At 47.0% G+C, this 23,901-nt stretch overlaps 2 protein-coding genes and 1 long non-coding RNA gene across 10 annotated transcripts in view; 2 read left to right on the top strand and 1 right to left on the bottom strand.

Moving 5' to 3' along the window:
- Positions 1–7,721, bottom strand: part of LOC309650376 — a 90,173-nt gene extending 82,452 nt beyond the window's left edge. The window contains exon 1 of the long non-coding RNA XR_014257546.1: positions 4,959–7,721. This is a non-coding gene — a long non-coding RNA (uncharacterized lncRNA). The remainder of the gene's footprint in view (positions 1–4,958) is intronic.
- RCC1 (regulator of chromosome condensation 1) overlaps positions 1–14,612 on the top strand; it is a 29,561-nt gene extending 14,949 nt beyond the window's left edge. For 3 of the 8 annotated variants that reach the window (XM_082440681.1, XM_082440680.1, XM_082440682.1), the window contains 10 exons: positions 7,729–7,810; positions 8,369–8,476; positions 9,272–9,459; positions 9,641–9,820; positions 10,649–10,745; positions 10,860–10,982; positions 11,487–11,642; positions 11,893–12,012; positions 12,361–12,513; positions 13,459–14,612. In XM_082440681.1, coding sequence (XP_082296807.1) covers positions 7,738–7,810; positions 8,369–8,476; positions 9,272–9,459; positions 9,641–9,820; positions 10,649–10,745; positions 10,860–10,982; positions 11,487–11,642; positions 11,893–12,012; positions 12,361–12,513; positions 13,459–13,634 — 1,374 coding nt within the window. In that variant the 5' untranslated portion in view covers positions 7,729–7,737 and the 3' untranslated portion in view covers positions 13,635–14,612. The remainder of the gene's footprint in view (positions 1–7,728; positions 7,811–8,368; positions 8,477–9,271; positions 9,460–9,640; positions 9,821–10,648; positions 10,746–10,859; positions 10,983–11,486; positions 11,643–11,892; positions 12,013–12,360; positions 12,514–13,458) is intronic. The other 5 variants (XM_082440684.1, XM_082440685.1, XM_082440686.1 and 2 more) reach the window with 2 other exon arrangements.
- Positions 14,613–17,858: 3,246 nt separating this feature from the next.
- Positions 17,859–23,901, top strand: part of TRNAU1AP (tRNA selenocysteine 1 associated protein 1) — a 24,997-nt gene continuing 18,954 nt past the window's right edge. The window contains exons 1-2 of the mRNA XM_082441128.1: positions 17,859–18,003; positions 18,523–18,620. Of these exons, the coding sequence (XP_082297254.1) occupies positions 17,977–18,003; positions 18,523–18,620 (125 nt within the window). The 5' untranslated portion in view covers positions 17,859–17,976. The remainder of the gene's footprint in view (positions 18,004–18,522; positions 18,621–23,901) is intronic.

Below are 23,901 nucleotides of genomic sequence, written 5' to 3'. Positions count from 1 at the left end.
AGATTTTTAATCACAGTTTCAATTTCATTGTTTGTGATTGGTCTGTTCATATATTCTATTTCTTTCTGGTTCAGTCTTGGAAGGTTATACCTTTCTAAGAATTTGTCCATTTTTTCCAGGTTGTCCATTTTACTGGCATAGAGTTGCTTGTAGTAGTCTCTTAGGATGCTTTGTATTTCTGCGGTGTCTGTTGTAACTTCTCCTTTTTCATTTCTAATTTTATTGATTTGAGTCCTCTCCCTGTTTTTCTTGATGAATCTGACTAAAGGTTTATCAATTTTGTTTTATCTTCTCAAAGAACCAGCCTTTAGTTTTATTCATTTTGCTGTTGTTTTCTTTGTTTCTATTTCATTTATTTCTGCTCTGATCTTTATGATTTCTTTCCTTCTACTAACTTTGGGTTTTGTTTGTTCTTCTTTCTCTAGTTCCTTTAGCTGTAAGGTTAGATTGTTCATTTGAGAATTTTCTTGTTTCTTGAGGTAGGCTTGTGTTGCTATAAACTTCCCTCTTAGAACTGCTTTTGCTGCATCCCATTGGTTTTGGTTCATCGTGTTTTCATTGTCATTTGTCTCTAGGTATTTTTTGATTTCCTCTTTGATTTCTTCAGTGATCTTTTGGTTATTTAGTAACGTATTGTTTAGTCTCCATGTGTTTGTGTTTTTTACGTTTTTTTCCCTGTAATTGATTTCTAATCTCATAGCGTTGTGGTCAGAAAAGATGCTTGATATGATTTCAATTTTCTTAAATGTACCGAGGCTTGATTTGTGATGCAAGATGTGATCTATCCTGAAGAATGTTCCGTGTGCACTTGAGAAGAAAGTGTAACCTGTTTTTGGATGGAATGTCCTATAAATATCAATTAAATCTATCTTGTCTATTGTGTCATTTAAAGCTTGTGTTTCCTTATTAATTTTCTGTTTGGATGATCTGTCCATGGGTGTGAAGTGTTAAAGTCCCCAACTATTATTGTGTTACTGTCGATTTCCTCTTTTATAGCTGTTAGCAGTTGCCTTATGTATTGAGGTGCTCCTATGTTGGGTGCATATATATTTACAATTGTCATATCTTCTTCTTGGATTGATCCTTTGATCATTAAGTAGTGTCCTTCCTTGTCTCTTGTAACATTCTTTATTTTAAAGTCTATTTTATGTGATATGAGTATTGCTACTCCAGCTTTCTTTTGATTTCCATTTGCATGGAATATCTTTTTCCATCCCTCCTGGGGACTTTTCTCACAAAGAGATTCTTTAGCCCTTGCGTCTAGTGGACAAGTGTCTGCCTCCTGACGTTGGGGTGGGTGGGGACAGCTGCTGTGATCAGAGAGGGCTCTGTCTCCCTTTGCAGAGATGAGGTCACAGCAGGTCACAGCAGGAACACCCTGGCCCTGGTAGACTGTCTAGTCTGCTGTGCCTTCATTCACCAAATGAGGAAACTGAGGCCCAGAGAGAAGTGGGGAGGGGGGATGCTCTAGTCCTAGTGGGGAGTGGTTGGGAGACCTGGGCTGTCATCCCACCTCTGTGTGGCCTGGTGCACCTTCCCCTGAGCCTCTACTTTCTTATCTGTAAAGCCAGGATGATCACACCTCCAAGGGCAGGTGTGAACATTCTAGGAGAGGCTGGCACACCTTAGGTGCCTATTGGTGGAAGTTGTCTCTGTATCTGACTTACTGGATTATAACTCACTTTCTCCCAGACTGTAAACTCCTTGAAGATGGAAGCTGTGTTTGTCTGTTGGGGAGTGCAGGGTAGGGACAAAAGACTACTACTTATTCCCAGCCCAGGCACTCAGTGTCTGGCTAGGAAAACACACCCAGAGCAGTGAGAGAGGGAGTCTGTCAAAGGACTGATGTGTACAGTAGAGGATATGCAGGTGGGTCATGGGTCCAGGGCTCCACCTTTTAGAAGGTGCCCTCTCATCTCCCGCCCTGCCTCGGGGATTGCTCACAGCAGCACCCTGCAGTCCCTAGAGTCCTCTGTTTGAGAAATGAAGACTGTCAGGCTCAAAGGGAGCTCAGGTCTGTTGGACTTGAAAGCCAGTGCTCTCTCCACCACAGCATGGAGTTGTACCCGTCGTCCTTCCATACATCTTTCAGCAGATTTGTCACCCACATGGCCCATCCTCCCAGGCCCTAGCTGCCTCCGAGCTCCTCTTTGCTCTCACTATCCTGTCCCCCTCAGCAGGCTGCTGCCCTCTGCTCCTTGCCTTTGGCCAAGCTCATAGGGGATCCTGGGGAGGCCTGTCCAGGCTGCCTCGACCCCTGCCTGGATCATGGCCTGCCTTTAGCCAACCATTCTTGTTTTGTTTTTGTTTTTAATTATCAGATATATCTGGATTCTATTCCTGGCTGTCCTTTCTGATGGTATGAACTTAAGCAAGTAAATTGACTTCTCTGAGCCTCAGTTCCCTCAACTGTGAAATAGGAGTGACAGTGCTTTCTTCAGCTTGTTGTGAGAAGTTAAAGGTTGTTGGCACATAGAAAGTAGGCATGGCCAGTGTCCCAGAGAGACTCATTTTAAGGAGCAGATTGATATGGTAGATAGACATGTAAATTTAAATAATCATGATCTAAAAGTCTGTCCTAATTTCTCTGCGAGAATGATTCCTTTAGGATTGAGAGAGGGATCAGAGGTGGTTTACCAATGGAGGTGACTTTGAGTAGAACTTCTTCTAGTAGGATAGGGATGGGATGGTATAGAGATGCACATGGTATGGAGAGAATAGTAGGCAGTCTAAGATTGTGTGAGAAGAGAAGGGACAATGTGACAGATAAGGTAGGAGGCCAAAAGTTGTGTTAGTATCAGACCCTGGAGGTCTTTAGTACCAGGCTAAGAAATGTGGGCAGAGGGAGCCACTGAGGAGTCTGAGCAAGGAAGCAGCTTGTTTCAGGTTTGAGGTTTAAAAAGATCATGAATGGCTTGTAGAGTGGGATGGGGATGGGGATGGGCAGTAGGGAGATGAGAGACAAGCTGCTGTCTTTTCTGGGGGAGAGAGTATGAGGGAGAGTTCTCAGACAGGCTGAGGGACTGGGGAGTGTGGGGAGGAAGTAGGTAGGGGCACCAGTTCTGGGGTCTGAGTGACTTGGTACTTGGTACAGATCTTGATTTCCTCGTCCAGTCTTGGGTAAGACACTTTACCTTTTTGAGCCTCAGTTTCCTCGTCTGTAAAGTGGAATCAGTGTGGTTAGCTTGAAGTGAGATGCCCAAGAATATTAGCCCAAAACACAGGTGTAAGGAGATATTGCCTGGGTCTGTTCCAACCCACACTAACACTTTTTTTTTTTTTTTTAATTTTTATTTATTATGTTTATTTTTGGCTGTGTTGGGTCTTCGTTTCTGTGTGAGGGCTTTCTCCAGTTGCGGCGAGTGGGGGCCACTCTTCATCGCAGTGCGCGGGCCTCTCACTATCGCGGCCTCTCTTGTTGCGGAGCAGAGGCTCCAGACGCTCAGGCTCAGTAGTTGTGGCTCACGGGCCCAGTTGCTCCGCGGCATGTGGGATCTTCCCAGACCAGGGCTCGAACCCGTGTCCCCTGCATCGGCAGGCAGACTCTCAACCACTGCGCCACCAGGGAAGCCCTAACACTTTTTTTTTGGTTAATGACCCATGACACCAAATACCTCATATAGCCTTTATTTTTTTCCAATCCAGGCCTTGCCCACAGGTCAACCCAGCATCAGCACCAATGTGCTGATATATTCTGTTCCCTTTTTTTTCACTTCTGGTTGTAAGTACTTTTCCATGCTACTACACAGTCTCCCTCCCCAGCACAGCTAACTACTGCAGGTCATTCTGATGAACTGACGGGAAATATGCCCTTGGCGGGACAGGGCCCTGGACACAGTGAACTGGCTGGCAACCTGGCCAGGGGTACAAGAAACAGTGGATACCTGTTACGTCCCACACTCCTTAACCCATCCAGCTCTGCCTACTTAACATCCCTTCTTGGTCCGCTCCCACGCACTTCAGACTTAACAAAAACGCCTGGTGAGGTGGACCTCTCAGTCTCTCCTCTCCTGTTTGTCCCACAGTGTTCTCGGTAACTGGAAGTCGACCATCTACCTAGTCACTTAAGCCAAAGCCTGGGGGTCCTTGTGTTTGGCCAAGTTCATGGGGGATCAGGGAGGCTGGGTTTTTTAGGATGAAAAAGTCATTCTGGGTTCCTCCCTCACCCTCATTCCCCACATCTAATCCGCCAGCAAAGCAAGCCTGTCTCCTAAATTGATCTGTTTTGTCTACTTTTCTCTCTTGCCTCAGACCAAATCAAGTCACTGACTTCTCTCATTTGGATGCCTGCAATCGCCTCCTCTTCCAAACCATTGCATTTTCTCTACAGTAGCCAGAACAATCGTTAAGAAGACATTTTTCTTAAAACTCTTCTGTTTTCCCTACTAGGCCTTGTATGATCCAGCACCTGCTCCCCTTGTGCCATGTGATCCACCACTGTCCAACTACAGCCCTGCTGGCCTCCCCAGGTTCCCGAGCACATCACGTGATTTTGTCCGGGTCTTCCCCTGCTAGCTTTCTCTTGCTAGTATTTCAAGTCTTAGCCCAAATGTTACCTATCTGGCCTATATCTCCTCCCCCGTCCCAGTTTTTCTTTCTTTTTTTTTTTTTACTGTGGTAAAATACACATAACATAAAATTGACCATTTTAACCATTTTTAATTGTATATAGTTCAGTGGCATTAAGTATGTTTACATTGTTCTGCCTTGCCTATCCTTCACACAGCACCATCTGTAATAATACTCTGTGTGTGTGTGTGTGTGTGTGTGTGTGTGTGTGTGTGTGTGTGTGTGTCTTTCCCACTAGAATTAAGCTCCACAAGAACAGGGAGAGGGTTAGTTTCCTTTTTCCTTGCTACACCTGGCAGTGGTAATAGGCATTCATGGAATGAATGAGTACATGCTGCCATGTATTGAGTACTTACTGTGTGCTTGGCACTCCAAAGTCCTTTACAAACATTTCATTCAGTCTTTTTTTTTTTTTTTTTGGCTGTGCTGGGTCTTCATTGCTGGGCGCGGGCTTTCTCTGATTGCGGTGAGCGGGGGTTAGTCTTTGTTGCGGTGCGCGGGCTTTTCGTTGCGGTGGCTTCTCTTGTTGCGGAGCACGGGCTCTAAGCACACGGGCTTCAGTAGTTGTTGCACGTGGGCTCAGTAGCTGTGGCTCGCAGGCTTTAGAGCACAGGCTCAGTAGTTGTGGCGCACGGGCTTAGTTGCTCCGCAGCATGTGGGATCTTCCTGGACCAGGGATTAAACCCGTGCCCCTGCATTGGCAGGCGGATTCTTAACCACTGCACCACCAGGTAAGTGCTTCATTCAGCCTTGACAGCAGCCCTGGAAGTGGTTATTGCATCCCTTTTTACAGTTGAGGGTGCAGCTCAGAGAGGTTAAAGCTGCCAGAGAGGGACTTCCCTGGTGGCGTAGTGCTTAAGAATCTGCCTGCCAATGCAGGGGACATGGGTTCGAACCCTGGTCTGGGAAGATCCCACATGCCGCGGAGCAACTAAGCCCATGTGCCACAATTACTGAAGCCTGTGCGCCTAGAGCCCGTGCTCTGCAACAAGAGAAGCCACTGCACTGAGAAGCCCGTGCACCGCAACAAAGAGTAGCCCCCGCTCGCCACAACTAGAGAAAGCCCGTGCGCAGCAACGAAGACCCAACGCAGACAAAAGTAAATAAATAAAATAAATAGATTTAAAAAAAAAAAAAAAAAGCTGCCAGAGAGGTCAACCATGGTCACAGAAGCAGGGCTGAACAAACCACAGCTCTGGCAGATGAATCCAATTTCCTCTATCCTAAGGAATGTGCATTTCTAGTGTGGGAAAAGGGGTTTCAGAGAGGCTGCTTGGAAGGGAGGAGTTCAACCCTGGGAGAATAGAAGTTGGGTGAAACACAGAAATGCCTCAACAGAGTCAAAACTGGGCCAGTCACAACCTGCAGAGGCTCAGCCTGCAGAGGCTCAACCTACACGGCCTTGGCGGATTGTAGGCATTTGGCTATTTCGCCACCTTCGGTGCTTTGTTCTCTTCCCCCAGGATAGTCAGCAGAAATGGCCTGGAAATTCCAGGCCACTCACCTTGTGTTCATATACCATGGAATGGGGAGCTGGAGAGGCTGAGGCTCTAGGACCCACTGGAAGGAAGGAAGAGAGGGAGGGAGGAAGAATGGGGTGCTGTTTAGGCCCACAGAGGAGCCTGAGAAGGGCACCTGGAGTTCTCTTTCCATTTGTAGCCTTGGGTAGAGTCTCCATCCCTTTTCTGTAGAATGGAGGAGAGGTGGGTTAGATTAGATGAGAGCTGTGCCTGAGCATCACCTGGGACAGACCCTAGATGTTATAACACCAGCATTGATTTATTGAGCACTTAATATGTATTACTTTTACAGTATTAACTCAATTAGTCATACACGTCACAACAGGGTGTGGGTACTATTATTATCCCCATTTTACTGAGGAGGAAACTGAATCATGAAGAGATTAAATAACTTTGCCCAAGGTCAAACAGCTAGAAAGCAGCTGAGTACATATTCTGGCTCCTCTTAACCACCACTTGCTCTACCACTTTTGCATCTGGGTAGCTGCAAATTGCCCTGGTTAGAGTTTGGGAGCCTAAGGCTTAGACAACTGAACTGTCTTTCACAACTTTAAAGACCAGGGCTCAATAAAGATTTATTTCCAAAGCTGCTTATGTGGAGGAAAAAGGCTTTCGACACAATTTGGGCTGGATTGGAATTGAGATAGCTGGGGAGAAAGTCTGTTCTCAGAGGCCTTGAGGAGGCAAGGCAGCAGCAGTTAGTTTAAGGAGTGAGGGGCCTCAGGGCTGAGGCTTTCAGCTGCCTGGGATCGTGCTAGGTGCAACAACCCTTCTTGTCACCCGTAGGTGATTTCCTTTCCCTCTTTTGTAACACCGGTTGTTTGTGTGAATGTGTATACAGTGTTTATCTCTTGTTGGACTGCTTAGAGGAAAGCCAGGTTCCTCCCAGGAGTGGTGGCATTTTGGATCAAAGGGCACAGATGGTTTGGTTTGCTTTTATTTAATGAGAACAGCTTTGTGTGTGTGTGGTCTGATTATGACAGTAATGTATAACCAAACTTACTAGTGATTATGTCGGGGTTGGGAGGAGTTGTGAGGGATACTTCACTTAATGTTCTTCAGTGTTTTAATTTTTTATAATAAAATTTTAAAAATACATGTAATGTTTCTTGTAGCTTATATAATATAGGTAAGGTACAAAGAAAGAAGTAAAAGTTGTCCATAATCCCATTTTCCAGAGGTTACCATTATCAATATTGAATGTATTTCCTTCCACACATTTTTATATGTGTATGCTTTTTCTTTTCCACAAATAGGATGATGGGCTGTTTTTCAATCTGTTTATATTACTTGGCAATGATTCAGTAAATAAATCTCTGAAAGCATCACTTTCAATGGCTTCGTCCTGTTTTATCATCAATATACCACATATTATCTAGCCAGTCCCCTACTCCTGAGTGTACGGGTTGCTCCATTTTTTGTTGTTTTTTTTAATGTTATGAAGAATACAGTAGAGAATATTTATGGATCTTAATCTTTGGGTATATTTATTATTTGGTTCTTCTCAGATAAATTCTGAGAAGTGGAATTGCTGGGCATTTCCTCTCACTTTTTTTTAGGGTTTTTGATGAATATTGCCTAATTAGAGCAGGAAAATGATTGCCATTTCTGACATGGAGTATTTGCCTGGGTTTTTCAGGACAGGAAGATGCCACCCAAGCGTATAACTAAGAGAAGGTCATCCCCTGAAGATGCCCTCCCCAAAAGCAAGAAGGTGAAGGGTAAGTTGGCCTTGGCCTCTACTTCAGTATGGGTGGCCTCTTGGCACCCCCAGAATCTGGAACTGGGCTCCTGTCTCCCTGAGATTTGAAGCTGAGGGTCCTGGAAGTCCAGGAATTCCACCCAGCTGGAGAGTCTCCTGTAGCTCACTGAATCCCACCCTCTGGGAATCATAAAGGGGCAGAGACTTGCCTAAAAGCACTCAGATACTGGCAAAAAACTAGACCCTAGGGCTTTGCCCCAGGCAGTAATGCATCATGGTTAAGACCATTGACCTCCAGACTGGGTTCAAGTCCTGGCTCTGCCACCTTCTAGCTACATGTAGCTTTGGGCAAATCACTAACCTCACTGAGCTTGGACTACTACCCCATTCATAAAATGGGCAACCTCACTGGGCTGTCGTGAGGAAAATGAGATCATGTCCTGGTAGCACTGGAGGGAGGTGGCTGTGGTCTCCTCTCTCCTGGGACCCTGGAGGGAGTCAGGGAGGAGAGAGAGCCACCCCCAATCTGGGACGGGGGAGTAAGGACCCACACTCAGACACTGTCTGTCTTTTGCAGACCCTTGTAACCAGGCAGTGAGGGCCGTTGCCTCCCGCCGCGTTCCAGGCGCCCGCTCCTGCCAAGGTGCCTGCGGGCCGAGCCCTCCCGACCAGAAAGCCCGACCAGGTGGCTGCTTGCCCAGCGCACCCTCTGCGCAGCCGCAGCAGTCCTGGCAGCCTGGCCACACCCCCAGGGGGAGGGGCTGGACGCCATTGGCTGTCCGGGGCCGCGGGTGGACGCCATTGGCCAGCAGATGGCCCTGTGCCGCACACCCGTTGGCGTGTTCCTCTCTGCAAAAGCCTGTGTGGGCTCTTACTCCTACCCGTTCCTTTTCAGCTGCCTGTCTGCTCCCACATAGGAGCAGAGTGGGGGTCAGTGTACCTGTGTCCAGGGGTTAAGTCACAGTCTGAGGATGCACTGCAAACTCTACTAATTATTCTATGATCTTCTCTGAGACTGTTCCCTTTTCTATAAAGTGGGATCCTAAGAACGGAAGGTCTGTAGCATAATGTGAGGGGCTGCAAAGCAATCTAACACTAGTAAGCAGTCGGTAAAGGAGTAGACGTTATTATGCCCTGTTAGTATGGTTCCGGACCAAGACCAGCCTATCAGGAAAACTAGCTTGTGTCCCCACTGTTCTTTAACCCTCTCCACCAAGATTCATTATTGAGTGTCTCGTTTCCATTTCCTTCCACTCACATTGATAATGTGCTCAGTTTTTAATCTGCACAAAAACCCTATGAGGTAAGTGCTTTTGTTATCCTCGTTTCACAGATGAGGAAACTTAGGCTTGGAGAGGTCAGACTAATGGTCTGTGGCAGGGCAGGGGCTTGAACCCAGGTCTGTGTGATCCCAGAGCCTGTGCAGTGACCTCTCTCCCCTCATCCTACACACTCAGGGGCTGTCTTCTTCACCCCTCAGTCTCACATAGGTCCCACAACACAGAACCGGGTTTGGTGCTGACACTGGGCCAGGGCGACGTGGGCCAGCTGGGGCTGGGCGAGAATGTGATGGAGAGGAAGAAGCCAGCCCTGGTGCCCATTCCAGAGGACATCGTGCAGGCTGAGGCTGGGGGCATGCACACTGTGTGTCTAAGCAAAAGTGGCCAGGTAGGTTGGGGGTGGCACAGGATGGGACAGGGCCTGGGGTTAGTAGGGGGCTTGGGGAAGGAGCTTTGAACCACACACATTACTCTGTGGAGATGGAGCTGGCTAGACGAGCAGGGATTGGCCTAAACAAGAACGGACTGAGAGGCCAGGCCTTGCACTAACGGGGGCATCCTGGGCACAGGTCTACTCCTTCGGCTGCAATGATGAGGGTGCCCTGGGAAGGGACACATCAGTGGAGGGCTCAGAGATGGTCCCTGGGAAAGTGGAACTGCAAGAGAAGGTGATACAGGTGTCAGCAGGAGACAGTCACACGGCAGCCCTCACCGAGGATGGCCGTGTCTTCCTCTGGGGCTCCTTCCGGGTAAGACTGGGTCTGGAAGACGGCATGGGGGCTGGTGGGCAGAATTAACTGGTGGGGCCCCAAAGATAACCCATCACGAGGCCTCTGTTGTACTTACTGGTGGGGAAATCAAGGCCCTGGGCAGAGCTTGGGCCCAGACCCAGGTTTCTGGCTTCTTCATCCAGGCCTGTCCACACCACTGCTGTTCCCTGGACTCTGATGTTATGATGTGTGCATCTTGGGAAAGGGGTGGGTCAGGGATGCCTTTGGGCTGAGGCTAAGCCAGGAAGCCTACTGACCCATCTCCCTGCCTTCAACCTCCCCCCTCCCCTTCCCAGCCCTCTTCCACACTTCTCAGGGGTTTGGGGGCACATCTCAGAACTTCCAGGACAGGAGAGTGTGGTTTAAAAAGCAGGTACAGCATTAAAGTTGTTTTGGTACTTTAGTATTCGATTTATTTTGAAATGTCAAAAATAAAGGAATCTGATATTTCCTCATTGGGGCTGATTTTAAATTTTTTTGTTGATAATTTCAAACACATAAAAATAATCAGAATACTATACTGAACTCTGTGTGCTTGCCCCAACAATTATCAGCTTATGACCAAACTTGTTTCATCTTCACTCCCTTCCGTTCCCCAACTCCTTTGTTATTTTAATGCAAATCACAGACCACGTATGATTTCATTCGTAAGTATTGCACTATGTGGCCTGGCTCCTGCCCACTTCTCCATCTCCATCTGGCACCAGTGCCCTTCACCAGACAGTTCTGTGGCTGACTGCAAAGCTGGATCTGGCTGGTATGAGGCAGGAAGAACTGGCTGAAAACTCTTCCGCCCCTCCCTTCCAGGACAATAATGGTGTGATCGGGCTCTTGGAACCCATGAAAAAGAGCATGGTGCCTGTGCAGGTGCAGCTGAGTATGCCTGTGGTGAAGGTGGCCTCAGGTGAGTCTGCAGGTACTCACTCTGGGCAGGAGTTGGAGAACCTTTTTGGGGGGCTGGCCCAGCCTCGGGCTTTACAGACAAGCCCTGTATCCCTTGCCTTCCTCTCACCCTCAGGAAACGACCACTTGGTGATGCTGACAGTTGATGGCGACCTCTATACTTTGGGCTGCGGGGAGCAGGGCCAACTGGGCCGCGTGCCTGAATTATTTGCTAATCGTGGTGGCCGGCAGGGCCTCGGTAGGTGGCTTAGGTCCCTCTGGCGGGGCAAGTTGGCAAGCCACCCCCGGTGAAGGTCAGAGGCAGAAGGGATTCTCTATGTTCAGGCTTGCATCAGGTGGACCTGCAGTGGTAGTTAAGGACTCAGATTCTAGAGCCAGACTACCCCAGGTTTGAATCCTGGCCCTATCAGCTACTGGCTGTGGGCCCCTGGACATGGTTTCTCATCTCTAAACCCACCTACCTCTAAACCTACCTCACTGGGTTGTTGTGAAGTTAAATGAGTTTACATAAAAGACTGTCTGGCACATGGTAAGTTCCAGGTAAATATTACCTCTATGGCTGTGGGAGTCTGAGTGAGGCACTTGGACTCTCCTGGCCTCAGTTTCCTCTTCTGTATAATAGGGACAAGAGTCCCTGCCTAGTCTTCCTGCGAGGGCTTTAGCAGTGAAGGAGAAACAGATGGGGCAGAGAGGAGAGGCCGTGTGTGTCTGCCACTGACCCTGGCCTGCTCTCTGCCTGCAGAACGACTCCTGGTCCCCAAGTGTGTGATGCTGAAATCCAGGGGAAGCCGGGGCCATGTCAGATTCCAGGATGCCTTCTGTGGTGCCTACTTCACCTTTGCCATCTCCTCTGAGGGCCATGTATATGGCTTTGGCCTCTCCAACTACCATCAGCTAGGTGAGTCCCAAGCCCATCGTCCAGGGTCGCCCAGAGTGACCTGGGCTCCAGTCCTGCCTCCACCACTCATTCGTTGTGCACCCTTGGTGGGGTCATCTAACCCCTCAGAGCCTCAGTTTTCTCATCTGTAAAATGAGAATATAAATACCCTGGTGTGGTGTGGGGTGGGGGCCACACTGGGAGGGGAAGAAGAAGGCAGCTCCTTGGACACCCTCACCCCTGACAGCTCTGTCCTGGCCTCTTCCCCCAGGAACCCCAGGCACAGAATCTTGCTTTGTACCTCAGAACCTGACATCCTTCAAGAACTCCACGAAGTCCTGGGTGGGCTTCTCTGGTGGCCAGCACCATACAGTCTGCATGGATTCGGAAGGTAGGGCCTCCTGGTCCATCTCTGGGTCGGAGGTGGAGTGTTCCCTAGGCACAGGCCTGGCCACACTCCGGAGATGACGGTGCTCGGAACCTGGGCCTGCTCCGTGGACTGGGCTGGCTGTGGGTCCACGAGGGTCGCCCCCGTCCCCCAGCGTCCTGGTGTTCTTCCACGTGTGAGTTCAATGGGGGCCGGGGGGGGGGCTCTCCCAGGCCTCCCCCAAAACTGAAAGGGACACTGCAGACCTCACCACCCTGGGAATGGGGGACCAGCTCCCACAGATATAGGCGCTCACCTGGCCTACCTGGAGCATGCCCTCTGCTACCCCTCGTCTCTCTCCCTCCTCCACAGGCAGAGCATACAGCCTGGGCCGGGCTGAGTATGGGCGGCTGGGCCTTGGGGAAGGTGCCGAGGAGAAGAGCATACCCACCCTCATCTCCAGGCTGCCCGCCGTCTCCTCGGTGGCTTGTGGGGCCTCTGTGGGGTATGCTGTGACCAAGGATGGTGAGTGAGGCTGCCCACAGTCGGTCTGGTTGGAGTCGGGGGGTCGTGGTTCTTACCGAAGTGCCCAGTAGGCTCTGACGTCCACCATCAGATGGAGCTGAGGTGTGGAGAACAGTGTTTGTGATGACGTTGCTTTTGGCCTGATTGTCAGAAGCTCTGGCTTTGATGACAAAATGGGTAAACACATTATTTTAATAGAGGTGACTTGTTCTGTAGAGGAGAAAAACAGCAAAGGGAGATATATCACTGAGGCCCAGACAAGCAGTAGGATTTGAACCCATGTCTCCAGACTCCTAACTCAGGCTTCTCTTTACATTTTATACCATGGTGACCCTTTTTATTTACAACCTAGTAGGTGCTGGCTTCCCAGGGAGTTGTACTTAGAATTTTACTAGAGAAAGAAGGCTTAGTAGTTGGGGTCCTGGCAAGCAGAGCAGAGGAGGGTGTGGACAAGTGGTCACCAAAGCCTGAGTGGAACAGCCACGGAGGCCTTGAGAAATCGGGCTGGCAGAGGTGCTTGACCTGGGATTATCTGGGAAGAGTTCCTGAGGAAGTGGAGCTTGTACTGCACCGTGAAGGTTCAGTCCTTTATGATAAGCAAAGGAGGGCATCCAGAGCAGTCTCAAAGGCAGGTGGTCCTGGGAATGGAGGTGATATAGGGGTTTGGGGAATGGCCAGTCATTGTCGGGCCTTGAATGCCACGCCTAGGAGCAGGGAGAAGTTTTTGGCAATGTGTAAGGACTGCGGTCTCTGGTTGACAAAGCTCTTTTTTGTCCATCATCTCCTTGGCTCCTCCCAGCTTCCCTGAACGCCCGGAGGCTGGGACATTGCCAGGCTGCCACAGGCCAAGGCCAAAATCCACCCTCATGTGCCAGGCTTCTCACACTACAGAAAGGTGGGGCTTGGGATCCTGGAGACAGCTGCCTGTATTTCTGTCCTTTGTAGGTCGTGTTTTTGCCTGGGGCATGGGCACCAACTACCAGCTGGGCACAGGACAGGAAGAGGATGCCTGGAGCCCCGTGGAGATGACAGGCAAACAGTTGGAGAACCGTGTGGTCTTATCTGTGTCCAGTGGGGGCCAGCACACAGTCTTACTAGTCAAGGACAAGGAACAGAGCTGATGAAGCCTCTGAGGGCCTGGTTTCCGGCCCCCCCCCACCTCCCTCCTGGAACAAGGAAGCCGTGATGTCTACATATTCCAGCAGGCCTCTTCCAGCTCCAAGTACTCTGTCATCTCCTGCCTTTTTCCCATCAGCAGAAAAGAATCCTTCTCTTTTTTTTCCCTCATTTTCCAGAATCATCCTGGGACCTACAGGATGAGGGTGGGATAGATGGAAGAGGGGAGGGGGTTTTAATCAGAAGGAACATTGCTGACCCCACAGCTATGTGGTTAGACCTTTCCCCCTCATCCCTACTTCCCATGGTCCTGGCTGACCCTGGTTTTGCCTATCAAAAACCAAAACTTCCTCCCCTGCGTGTTTGGTGCCCATACTCTGAGAAGTCGGGGCTCCATCAAGCCCTGCTCTAGTCATGTGCCACTCTTCCTGTCCTTCACAACCCACAGACAGACAGATGGTACAGTCCTGAGACCCAGCTGTCATGGACCTATAACTGGAGAAGGGGCAGGGCTACCCAGCCATGGGCAACCCCAAGCCAAATATTTGGCCCTGAACAGGTGCCCATGGGGCAAAAAGAAAAACAGTGATCCTCCGATTGATCAAGAAAAAAGCCAATCAGCCTTTCTCCCAGAAGCACAAAGCATTCTGCCCTTCAGGCCTTGTCTGCCGAGTCTCACCCATCCAACCTGCCTCACCTGCAGCCAAGGGCCTGAAATCCAGAAAAGAAGCTATGCCTGCAGGGCAGGACCTCGGGGAGAGGGGAAGGAGGGCTTTATAAGCAAACTTACAGCAATATTGAGAGTGAAGGGAGGGCGGGGAAGAGGGTTGGAGGGGCAGAGACTGGTCCCCAGAAAGGGAAGCAGTAGCTTGTACAGTGGCTGAAAAAATAGAAGAGTATTGATTTTTTTTTTTTAATGTATTTTGGAGGGGAGAGTGAAATCTTTTAACACTTTGAATAAATTTAAGAGTTTTATAAAACAGGCCACTTGTTTTCTACATGCTCCCTGCTTTTTTAAGGGAGCACCTGCTGTGTTGGGACGGGCAGAATAACCCCATGCCTGTAGCCCTGGTGAAGACTAGGACTTCAGTGATGTTGAGAGGTCATGGTGTGTGCCAGTCAGCTGGGGGGTTTTTTTTGCTGTTTTTTTGTTTTTTGTTTGGAATAGTGGCTGTTCTAGACAAATCAAAAAAAAGAGTTGATTGATTTTTGTTAGGTATTTATGTTTCAGGAATCACTGGATTTTAAAAAAAATTATACTGAATAATATGTGAGACATGGGATGGATCTTTTAATATCCTAATCCCAAACCAAAATTTTTGAGTACAGTACATCTCTAGAAATACTTATACTAAGTTTAATGATGTACTGTATCATTTCAAAAGCTAGTGTAACCGATTAAACATGATTAACTGCACAGTAACAACTTAATGCATAATGATGTAGATTTTCACAGGCATTTGAGCAACCAAATCATATAGAGCTGACCTGTCCAGTGTGGTGGTCAGTACCTACATGTGGCTATTTACATTTAATTTAAATTTGTAAAAATGTAAAATGAACTTCCTCGGTTGCACTAGCCACATTTCAAGTCCTCAGTAGTCAGAAGTGTCTAGTGCCTATGGTTTTGGGCTATGCAAATACAGAAATTTATAGAACATTTCCATAACTGCAGAAAGTTACAGTGGACAGTGCTGATATAGGAGGTTTGTATATTACAGCAGGAAAGTTTTAGTAGTACCAGGAGGATTCTTCGATGTCAGTGACTCTTGGAAAAATGAATATGATGTAAAATAACTTAAAATGTATTCTGTGATTGTTTTTTTTCCTTGAACTTTTAGTTTTGACGTATGTACTATCCTGATTAGAAATTGACTTCTTAGAAGGGAAAAATCACACTTTTGATTTTAGTATTTTCTTTGTGAAGAAGCACTTGTGTGTCTGCTCTTCCCACCCCCACTCCCCCCAGAAAAGTCCAGTTGGATTAGATTTACTGAAGTTTTCCCTTTTTACAATATAGCAGGTTGAAAGTACCCTATCCTTAATAACAGCTCTTGTGGATTGGGACTTAAAGGGGCCAGGCATTGTGCTGAGCACTTTGCATACCATAATAGCTCATTTGATCGCCTTGTGAAGTGGGAATCACTGTCCCTCAGGAAAAAGTCCCTGAGAGTTCAAGTATCTAGCTTGAGGCCAAGCTACCAAGTGCACAGACTAGGCTAGAATTTAAATCAGCCTCCACCCGAGCCCAGAACCTCAGTTTCTTTTCCTTGTATTGAACATAAGAGTTATAAAGCTCTCTGTAGGTGCTTTACATACGTTAGAACAGTGTCAGGCACATAGCAAAGGCCCCACAAGCCTTTGCTGTTATGACCGTTGAACATTTTAAAGTTCCCTGTAGTTAATAATTGCCTTGTTTTTCACATGCTTAGTTTTTTGGTGTGAGTATCATTTATTCGATGTTCATATCTCTATCAGAAGTGTAAATCTCCTTTGCTGTGTTCAAACACATCAGGTATTCTCCATTTTACCTTTTTTCCCATCCTCCTCCAACCTGAATTGGTTACCCCAAAACAAATGTAATCACCCCATATGGCTCAGCTATAAATGATATTTGCAGAGTCATGATAATGTAAATGTTCAGTGTTGTGACCAATTATAATCAGAAGATGGAGAAGTGTGTATGTATGAGGGGCAGTCCCTAAAATATCTGAAACTACAAATGAATAGAAAGTATATTATTTAGAAATACACAGATTTTAGGGAAAAGATTTGGAAGTGGTTGCCTCAAGGGACTGGAAGTTGGAAATAGGGATAGATGGGGTGAGGGACAGCTGTTTATCGTTTGACATAAATTCAATTTTTTTTTTTCAGTGCCTACCATATCCCAGACATGGTTGTGGGAATTTGATTAGAAAGTGCAAACAAGGAATCCTGTCTCATAAAGCTTACGTTCTAAATTAAAAATAAACATTTAAAAATCTTCCATAAGTAAAATAAATTTTAAAAATGGTAAGCAAAGAGCACAGCACAGGGGCTGGCAAATAGTACTAAATAAAAGAGTTACCAGTTATAATTCGAAGGCCTCCATGTTGGAGAACTTAACTGGAAGCCAGGCATGAGGGCAAGTGCTTTCCCGACTTCTCATTTTATCCTCACAACAAACATGGTATGAGGTAAGCACTGTTATTATCCACATTAGTCTCAGAGAGTTTAAATAACCTGCCAAAATAATCAGTGAGAGGGGTCTGGGATTTGGGCTCCGTTTGTTCAAATCTATAGCCAAAGCACCTAACCACTACACTACTGTGGCAGTGAATAGGATAAAGCTGGAGTTTGGCAACTTGTGGTTGGATCCAAGACTTTAGACTCATGAGTGCTTGACTTTGGGGCCCAACATCCCAAGTTTGGGGTGTATAAGCTGGTAAGGAAGGGCCGAAGTGGCCTAACCAGCCCAGAGGGAGCCCCGGAAATGGATTCTCAGGCACTTGCGATGACCTTAACTGTTGGAGATGACAATTACCACCTACAGAAGCTTCACGTTCTGAGAAATGGGTATTAAAGTGAGGCTAAAGCCTGGGACACTTCCAGATTAGGAGTCAAATGGTCAGGATTATCTAGAAATCGTGTTTACTTGAGGGCCTTCTATAGCAGGTCACTGTTCTGGGACAGGTTAGAACTGGCAGTTTGGATTAGTGTAGGGGATGTGGACGCAAGAAAGTGACAAGACGGGGATTGATTTGATTGGTTGAGAAGACAGGGTTGCCCCAATTTACACTCACTTTAACTCTACCCTCCCCGCACCCTAGGGCTATGCACGGGAATGATGAAAGAATCCCATTGCAGCGTCAACAGAAATGTCTTGCAAACTGGGAAATGCGGGGTGAAGGGGTGGCTGGGGCGGGCCAGTCGGTAATTTGCCTGAGGTCACACAGAGTTAGTGGGACTGAATCGTCCAGGTTCCCAAAGGGGATCTTTCACTTGTTAAAAAAAATGTGCTTATACTTGCAATTTTTTACAACGAGCGTAAAATTACTTCTGTAATTTTATATGTACGTGTGTGTTTAAATAAAATCAGAAAGAAACCCGAGAAAGCCCCCACCCGCGCCACCCACCGTCCAACGCCAGGCAGCGTCTGCCCCGTCCCATCCCGCAGGCTCCAGTCTGGAGACCCGCCCGCAGGGATCCGGCAAGACCCCGAGCGGCACGTGGGCGGGGCCCTGGGCGCCGAGTTGCGGAGCGTGCGCAGAAGGCGTCGGAGGCGCATGCTCCTTGGAGGTTCCGGCTCGGCGGCCCGGCGTCCGCGCCAGCCTCGGTGGCCGGCAAAGTCCAGGCTGGGCCTCGGGCATGGCGGCCAGCCTGTGGATGGGCGACGTGAGTGAGGGCGGCCGCCCGGGTCTGCGGAGCAGGAATCTTAGTGTCACGAGGGAGAAAGGGGCTGAGGAGGAGGGTCCTCGGATCCCAAAAGGGTGGAAGTGAATGGGCCGGGGAGTTCTCTTAGGTGACTCCGAAGCGGGTCCCAGCATCTAGGTGAAGGGGCTGATTCGGAGGGGGAGGGGTCCTGGGTTCACGCCAGGGAAAGAGGGAGGGTCTTTGGGCGGATAGAATGAGAGGAATCCCAGGGATTGAAGAGCGCCCGTGGTTTTAGGACTGGAGGGATGGGGTGCCTAAATCCAAAGGGGAGACTTCCTCAAAGGAGTAAATTTGAAGGGAAGGAAGGCAGGCGACTGGGAACGCAGGCTTCAGACCACTCCGCAGAGGAAAGCCTCTTCACCCCACCCCCCTCCAGCCCTCAGCGAGCAGCCAACCCCGGGCCGAGGGGGAGGGGCTCCGGATGCGGGAATGAGGAGCCTGGATGCTGGCCTGAGCCGCTCTGCTCTTGTGTTTACGCAGCTGGAACCGTACATGGATGAGAACTTCATCTCCAGAGCCTTTGCCACCATGGGGGAGACCGTGATGAGCGTCAAAATTATCCGAAACCGCCTCACTGGGTATGTTCTCTCCTTCCGTCTGAGCCTCAGGTCTCCTCAGTAGATCGTGCTGCAAGTGTCATTCAGGAGAAGGTAAACATCGCAGAGAGTCGGGGCTTCTCACGCCTAATAATGTTATTGTAATGGTATAAGCATTTGGGGGCTTGTTAAGAGGACGTATAGCGTATTGCTGACTCGAGCCAGACTGGTTTTGAAAGCTCTGTCTGCTGTGTGACCTTGATCAAGTTATTTAACCTCTTCCTCTTCTTCACCTTGCCTATAAAAATGGAGATAATAAAAGCATCTACCTCGTAGAGTTCTGGTGAGGATTAAGTGTTATTAATTCACATTCAACGTTTAGAACAATGTCTGGCATATGGTATATGCTTGGTAAATATAAACAGATTATGATCTGCTAGGTAATAAGCACTTTAAAATCACAAAAACCTCTGAGCTAAGTACTGTTATTAGAGAAGCTTAACAACTGTCTTAAAGTTACACAGCTTTTAAATGAGAAGCCAGGACTGTAATTCAGCTCTGTTCTCAAAGCTCATGAGTGCCCTTAACTCTTATGTGAATAAGACGCTACCTATGTGCTGCTGTTCTAGATTCCCTGGATACATGGCTGAAACAAGCCAGACGTAGTCCCTCCTCTCGTGGAGTTTACTACATGCTAATGGGGGAATGAGGTAATAAATAAGTATACAAAACGAAATGCAGAAAATACTTTCAGATAGAAGTGCTCTATTGCCTCCAGTTTCTTCTTTCTCTCTTAGGAGCTTAGGTTTTCTTAGGGTTCTAGTTAGAAATAACAGGATTCCTTTATCAATTTGACAGTGTTTATTGAGCGTCTACTCTGTGCCTAGTACTAAAGCAGCTTGCTAAAATGTCAAATAGTTGAAAAATACAGGTGAGCGATACGAAGTGTGGCCAGGCCTTTGGCTGTTTGGTGAACAGGTACTTTGTGTATTCAGAACCCCGGTACCCAGGGATGGATTTTCTGACTGGTAGAGCATGCTGGCCTAAATGTTTTTCTTCTTGTTCCTGTAGACAGAAAACCCCGATAATCAGCTACTGGCATGAAAATACATTCTGTAATACTTTCTTCTTTTTAAAACAGTGATATAGGTTCTCACATTTTAATCTTTATTAAGAATTAGAATTATCCTTTCATACCATTGATTACTAAACTCTAGCTGATTTTTTATGGTGGCATTTACAGACACATTACATGTGCATTCTGTCTCATATGACAAAGACTTTGAAGTGGCGTATAAGAATGCTGTAAAATAAATAAACGTAAATTAAAAACCAGGAACTGAGAAAATACGGGAAAAAGATAAGACCCAAGAAAAAATAATATGCAACAGAGCATAGTGCTTAAGAATATAGTGATTGGGGACTTCCCTGGTGGCGCAGTGGATAGGAATCCGCCTGCCAATGCAGGGGACATGGGTTGGATCCCTGGTCTGGGAAGATCCCACATGCCGCGGAGCAACTAAGCCTGTGCGCCACAACTACTGAGCCCACATGCCTAGAGCCCGTGTTCTGCAACAAGACAAGCCCCCGCTCGACACAACTAGAGAAAGCCAGTGTGCAACAACGAAGACCCAACACAGCCAAGAATAAATAAAATAAAAGCTTAAAAAAAAAAGAAAAAAAAAAAAGGATATAGTGATTGGTTGCACAACAATGTGAATGTACTTAATACCACAGAACTGTATACTTAAAAATGGTTAAAATGGTACATTTTATGTTTTGTATACCCAACGACAATTTTTAAAATTCAACAAAGAAAGAAAAAAGAATGCAGTCACATGTGGAGCAGCCACATCTCTCATCACTGGTGGGACTATAAAATGGTATGACCCCTGGGGACAAGTGTCTGGCAGTTTTCTTTTTTCTTTTTCTTTTTCTTTTTTTTTTTCGGCCATGCTGCACGGCTTGCAGGATCTTAGTTCCCCAACTGGGGATTGAACCCAGGCCCTGACAGTGAAAACATCGAGTCCTAACCACTGGACCACCAGGGAATTCCCTGGCAGTTTCTTAAATACACCTACCACCATATGGCACAACAAGTCTAGTCCTAGGTATTTTATATATATATATATATATATATATATATATATATATATATATATATATATATATATATTTAAAATATCTATTTATTTATTTGGCTGCGCTGGGTCTTAGTTGCCGTGTGTGAGATCTTCATCGTGGCATGCGGGCTCTTTTTTTTTTTTTCTTTCATTTCCCTGACCAGGGATTGAACCTGGGTCCCCTGCATTGAGAGTGGGGAATCTTAACCACTGGCCCACCGGGGAAGTCCCTAGTCCTAGGTATTTACCCAAGAGAAATGAAAACATGCATCTACCAGAAAAAGGACTTGAAAAAGGATGTGCATAGCACATTGGACAATGGCCCCAAACTGCAGTCCAGGTATCCATGAATAGGTAAGTAGGTAAATAAATACTGGTATATTCATACAATAAAATACCACTTAGCAATAAAAAGGGACAGACTGCTAATATAGTGACAACATGAATGAATCTTAAAAACATTATGCTAAATTAAAGAAGCCTTACTGCATTTACATAAAGTTCTAAAATACACAAAATTAATCTGGTGGAAATAACTCAGCATCTTGAAGAATTTGTGCATTTCACTGCATGTAAATTTAACCTTAAAAGGAAAAACTAAACAATCATTGAACTCTAGTTAATAATAAGCATGTTAAAGTAATTGAGGGAAGTATACTAATATCTGCAACTTACTTTGAAATGTATCAGAAAATAAGGATGATAAATGGGTAGTGGCATGGATGGATGGATAGTTATATGATAAAGTAAGTATAATAAAATGTTAATTGTAGGTGGTGGGTATATATATAGGGTGTTTGCTATGCAATTCTTTCCATTTTTATATTTGGAATTCTTCAAAATAAAATGTTCTGAAAAGAATGTAGTCAGACTATCCTGAACTCAAATCCAGCCTTTGGCACATACCAGCTGTGTGGTTTAAGGCATATTGTATAATCCTAAATCTCAGTCTCCACATCTAAATAGGAGCAATGGTTTCATTCCCTCACAGAGTTATGTGAGGATTAGATGAGATGGTGCATGTGAAGTGGCTAGCACAGTGCTTGGACCATAGTGAGTGCTCAGTAATGCTCAACTCTTACTGGTGGTGGTCTTTACATCTGTGAGCCTTAAGATTCTAGCACACACAAGACAGGAGGCACAGAGTTGGCCCACCATTCTTCTAAGCGTCAACATTTATGGAGCTTATAGACTGTGTTCTGAGATCCTTGGGCTCAGGTACTGCCCTTTCCCATACCTTTTGGCTTGGTGTCCATAAGGTTATTTGAACTGAATATCATAGTTCCAGAAAAGTCTGGTTTATTTCACTGGTGATAGCTTTAAGGAGACAGTTGAGGAAAATTAACTGTTTTCAGTATAAATCTCTTAGGAGGAAGGGATGTCAGAGGATCTAGCCACATCCTCCTACTTATGTCTCTTAGTGATGCTTTAAAAAATAGAACACCAGGAATCTCACAGACATCCCCCAATTAGGTAAGGTCCATGGATTTACTTTGTCCAAATAGATTTTAAGTTTCTAAAGAATAGGAACCATGTTCTTCAACTCTGTATCAGCCTGGCCGGTGGTAGGTGATCCAAAAAACCTTTTAAATTATGAAAAATTTAAAACAAATGTAGAAAGAGTACAATCTCTCTCTCATACAGCCACCCCCTAATTTCTTTTTTTTTTTTTTGTAAATTTATTTATTTACTTTATTTTTGGTTGCCTTGGGTCTTCCTTGCTGCACGCTGGCTTTCTCTAGTTGCGGCGAGTGGGGGCTAATCTTCGTTGTGGTGTGCGGGCTTCTCATTGCGGTGGCTTCTCTTGTTGCGGAGCACGGGCTATAGGCGCGCAGGCTTCAGTAGCCGTGGCATGTGGGCTCCATAGTTGTGGTTCATGCACTCTAGTTGTTGTGGCGCACGGGCTTACTCGCTCCGTGGCATGTGGGATCTTCCCGGACCAGGGCTCGAACCCATGTCCCCTGCATTGGCAGGCAGATTCTTAACCACTGTGCAGGGAAGTCCCTCAACACCTGATTTCAAATATGTTGCCATATTTTTCTTACCTACCTGTCTATAAAGATAGATTTAGATAGGTAGATATTTTTTTTTGCTGAACCATATGAAAGTAACTTACAAGCATTATGACATTTCACTGCTAAATTTTTTTTTTTTTTTTTTAACCATCAAAACAAGTACTGGCCTTTTTTTTTTTTTTTTTTTTTTTTTAATAAATTTATTTATTTATTTATGGCTGTGTTGGGTCTGCGTTTCTGTGCGAGGGCTTTCTCCAGTTGCGGCGAGCGGGGGCCAATCTTCATCGCGGTGCGCGGACCTCTCACTATCGCGGCCTCTCTTGTTGCGGAGCACAGGCTCCAGACGTGCAGGCTCAGCAGTTGTGGCTCACGGGCCCAGCCGCCCCGCGGCACGTGGGATCCTCCCAGACCAGGGCTCGAACCCGTGTCCCCTGCATTGGCAGGCAGACTCTCAACCACTGCGCCACCAGGGAAGCCCCAGTACTGGCCTTTATTGAGGTGTCAGGGTGCAGTAACACCATGAAGGAGCAGAGCCTGAGGCCTTGAAGAACACAGAGGCAGCATTTAAGGGTCTCAGACAAGCCTGGGTCTCCCGGCTAGGAGAAAGGCAGCCTGTGATCGGGTGCTCACAAGGACTTCAGGAAGTTCCTATATTTGTCCAGGAAAGAGGCAGACAGTATCCAGCTGTTGCCGAAGTTCCTGCACAGCCTCGTGCTGCTCTTGCTGCTCCCCCACCATCTGCTGCCTGTAATAGTTGATGTAGAAGTTCACCCAGTCATTCACCACAGTCACCATGGCTTCTTCAGGGACAGCAGGATCAGAGAAGACCTGCTGATTTAGCAGAATGTTAAATTCCTTTATTCCTGTAGCAATGAGATCCTTATTGGTTTGAAGAAGGGCCATCTGCCTGCTATGTGTTGGGTACCAGGGATAGAAGAGGAGTAAAATATAGGCCCTGGCCTCACAGCAAAGAAGCCACCCAAGGCCCAGAGAGCCACACAGCTAAAAATTCTGTGGCCGCACCGGGTCTCAACACGATTCCCTAGGGACGCCCTCTTCCCTTCTCCCCATAACTGTAAGTCGTGGGTCACAGCAAAGCAGGTACTTTCAGGGCTTGGTGGGCCAGAGGGCTCCCGTGGCCCCAGACAAGATGCTACAAAGAACCAGGACTGGGACCAGCCCCGA

The sequence above is a fragment of the Balaenoptera physalus genome, assembly GCF_965194825.1.
Source record: "Balaenoptera physalus genome assembly, chromosome: 1".
Classification (NCBI taxonomy): Eukaryota; Metazoa; Chordata; class Mammalia; order Artiodactyla; family Balaenopteridae; genus Balaenoptera; species Balaenoptera physalus.
Note: the sequence above shows the minus strand (reverse complement) of the source record. Positions and strands in the feature narration are given on the sequence as shown.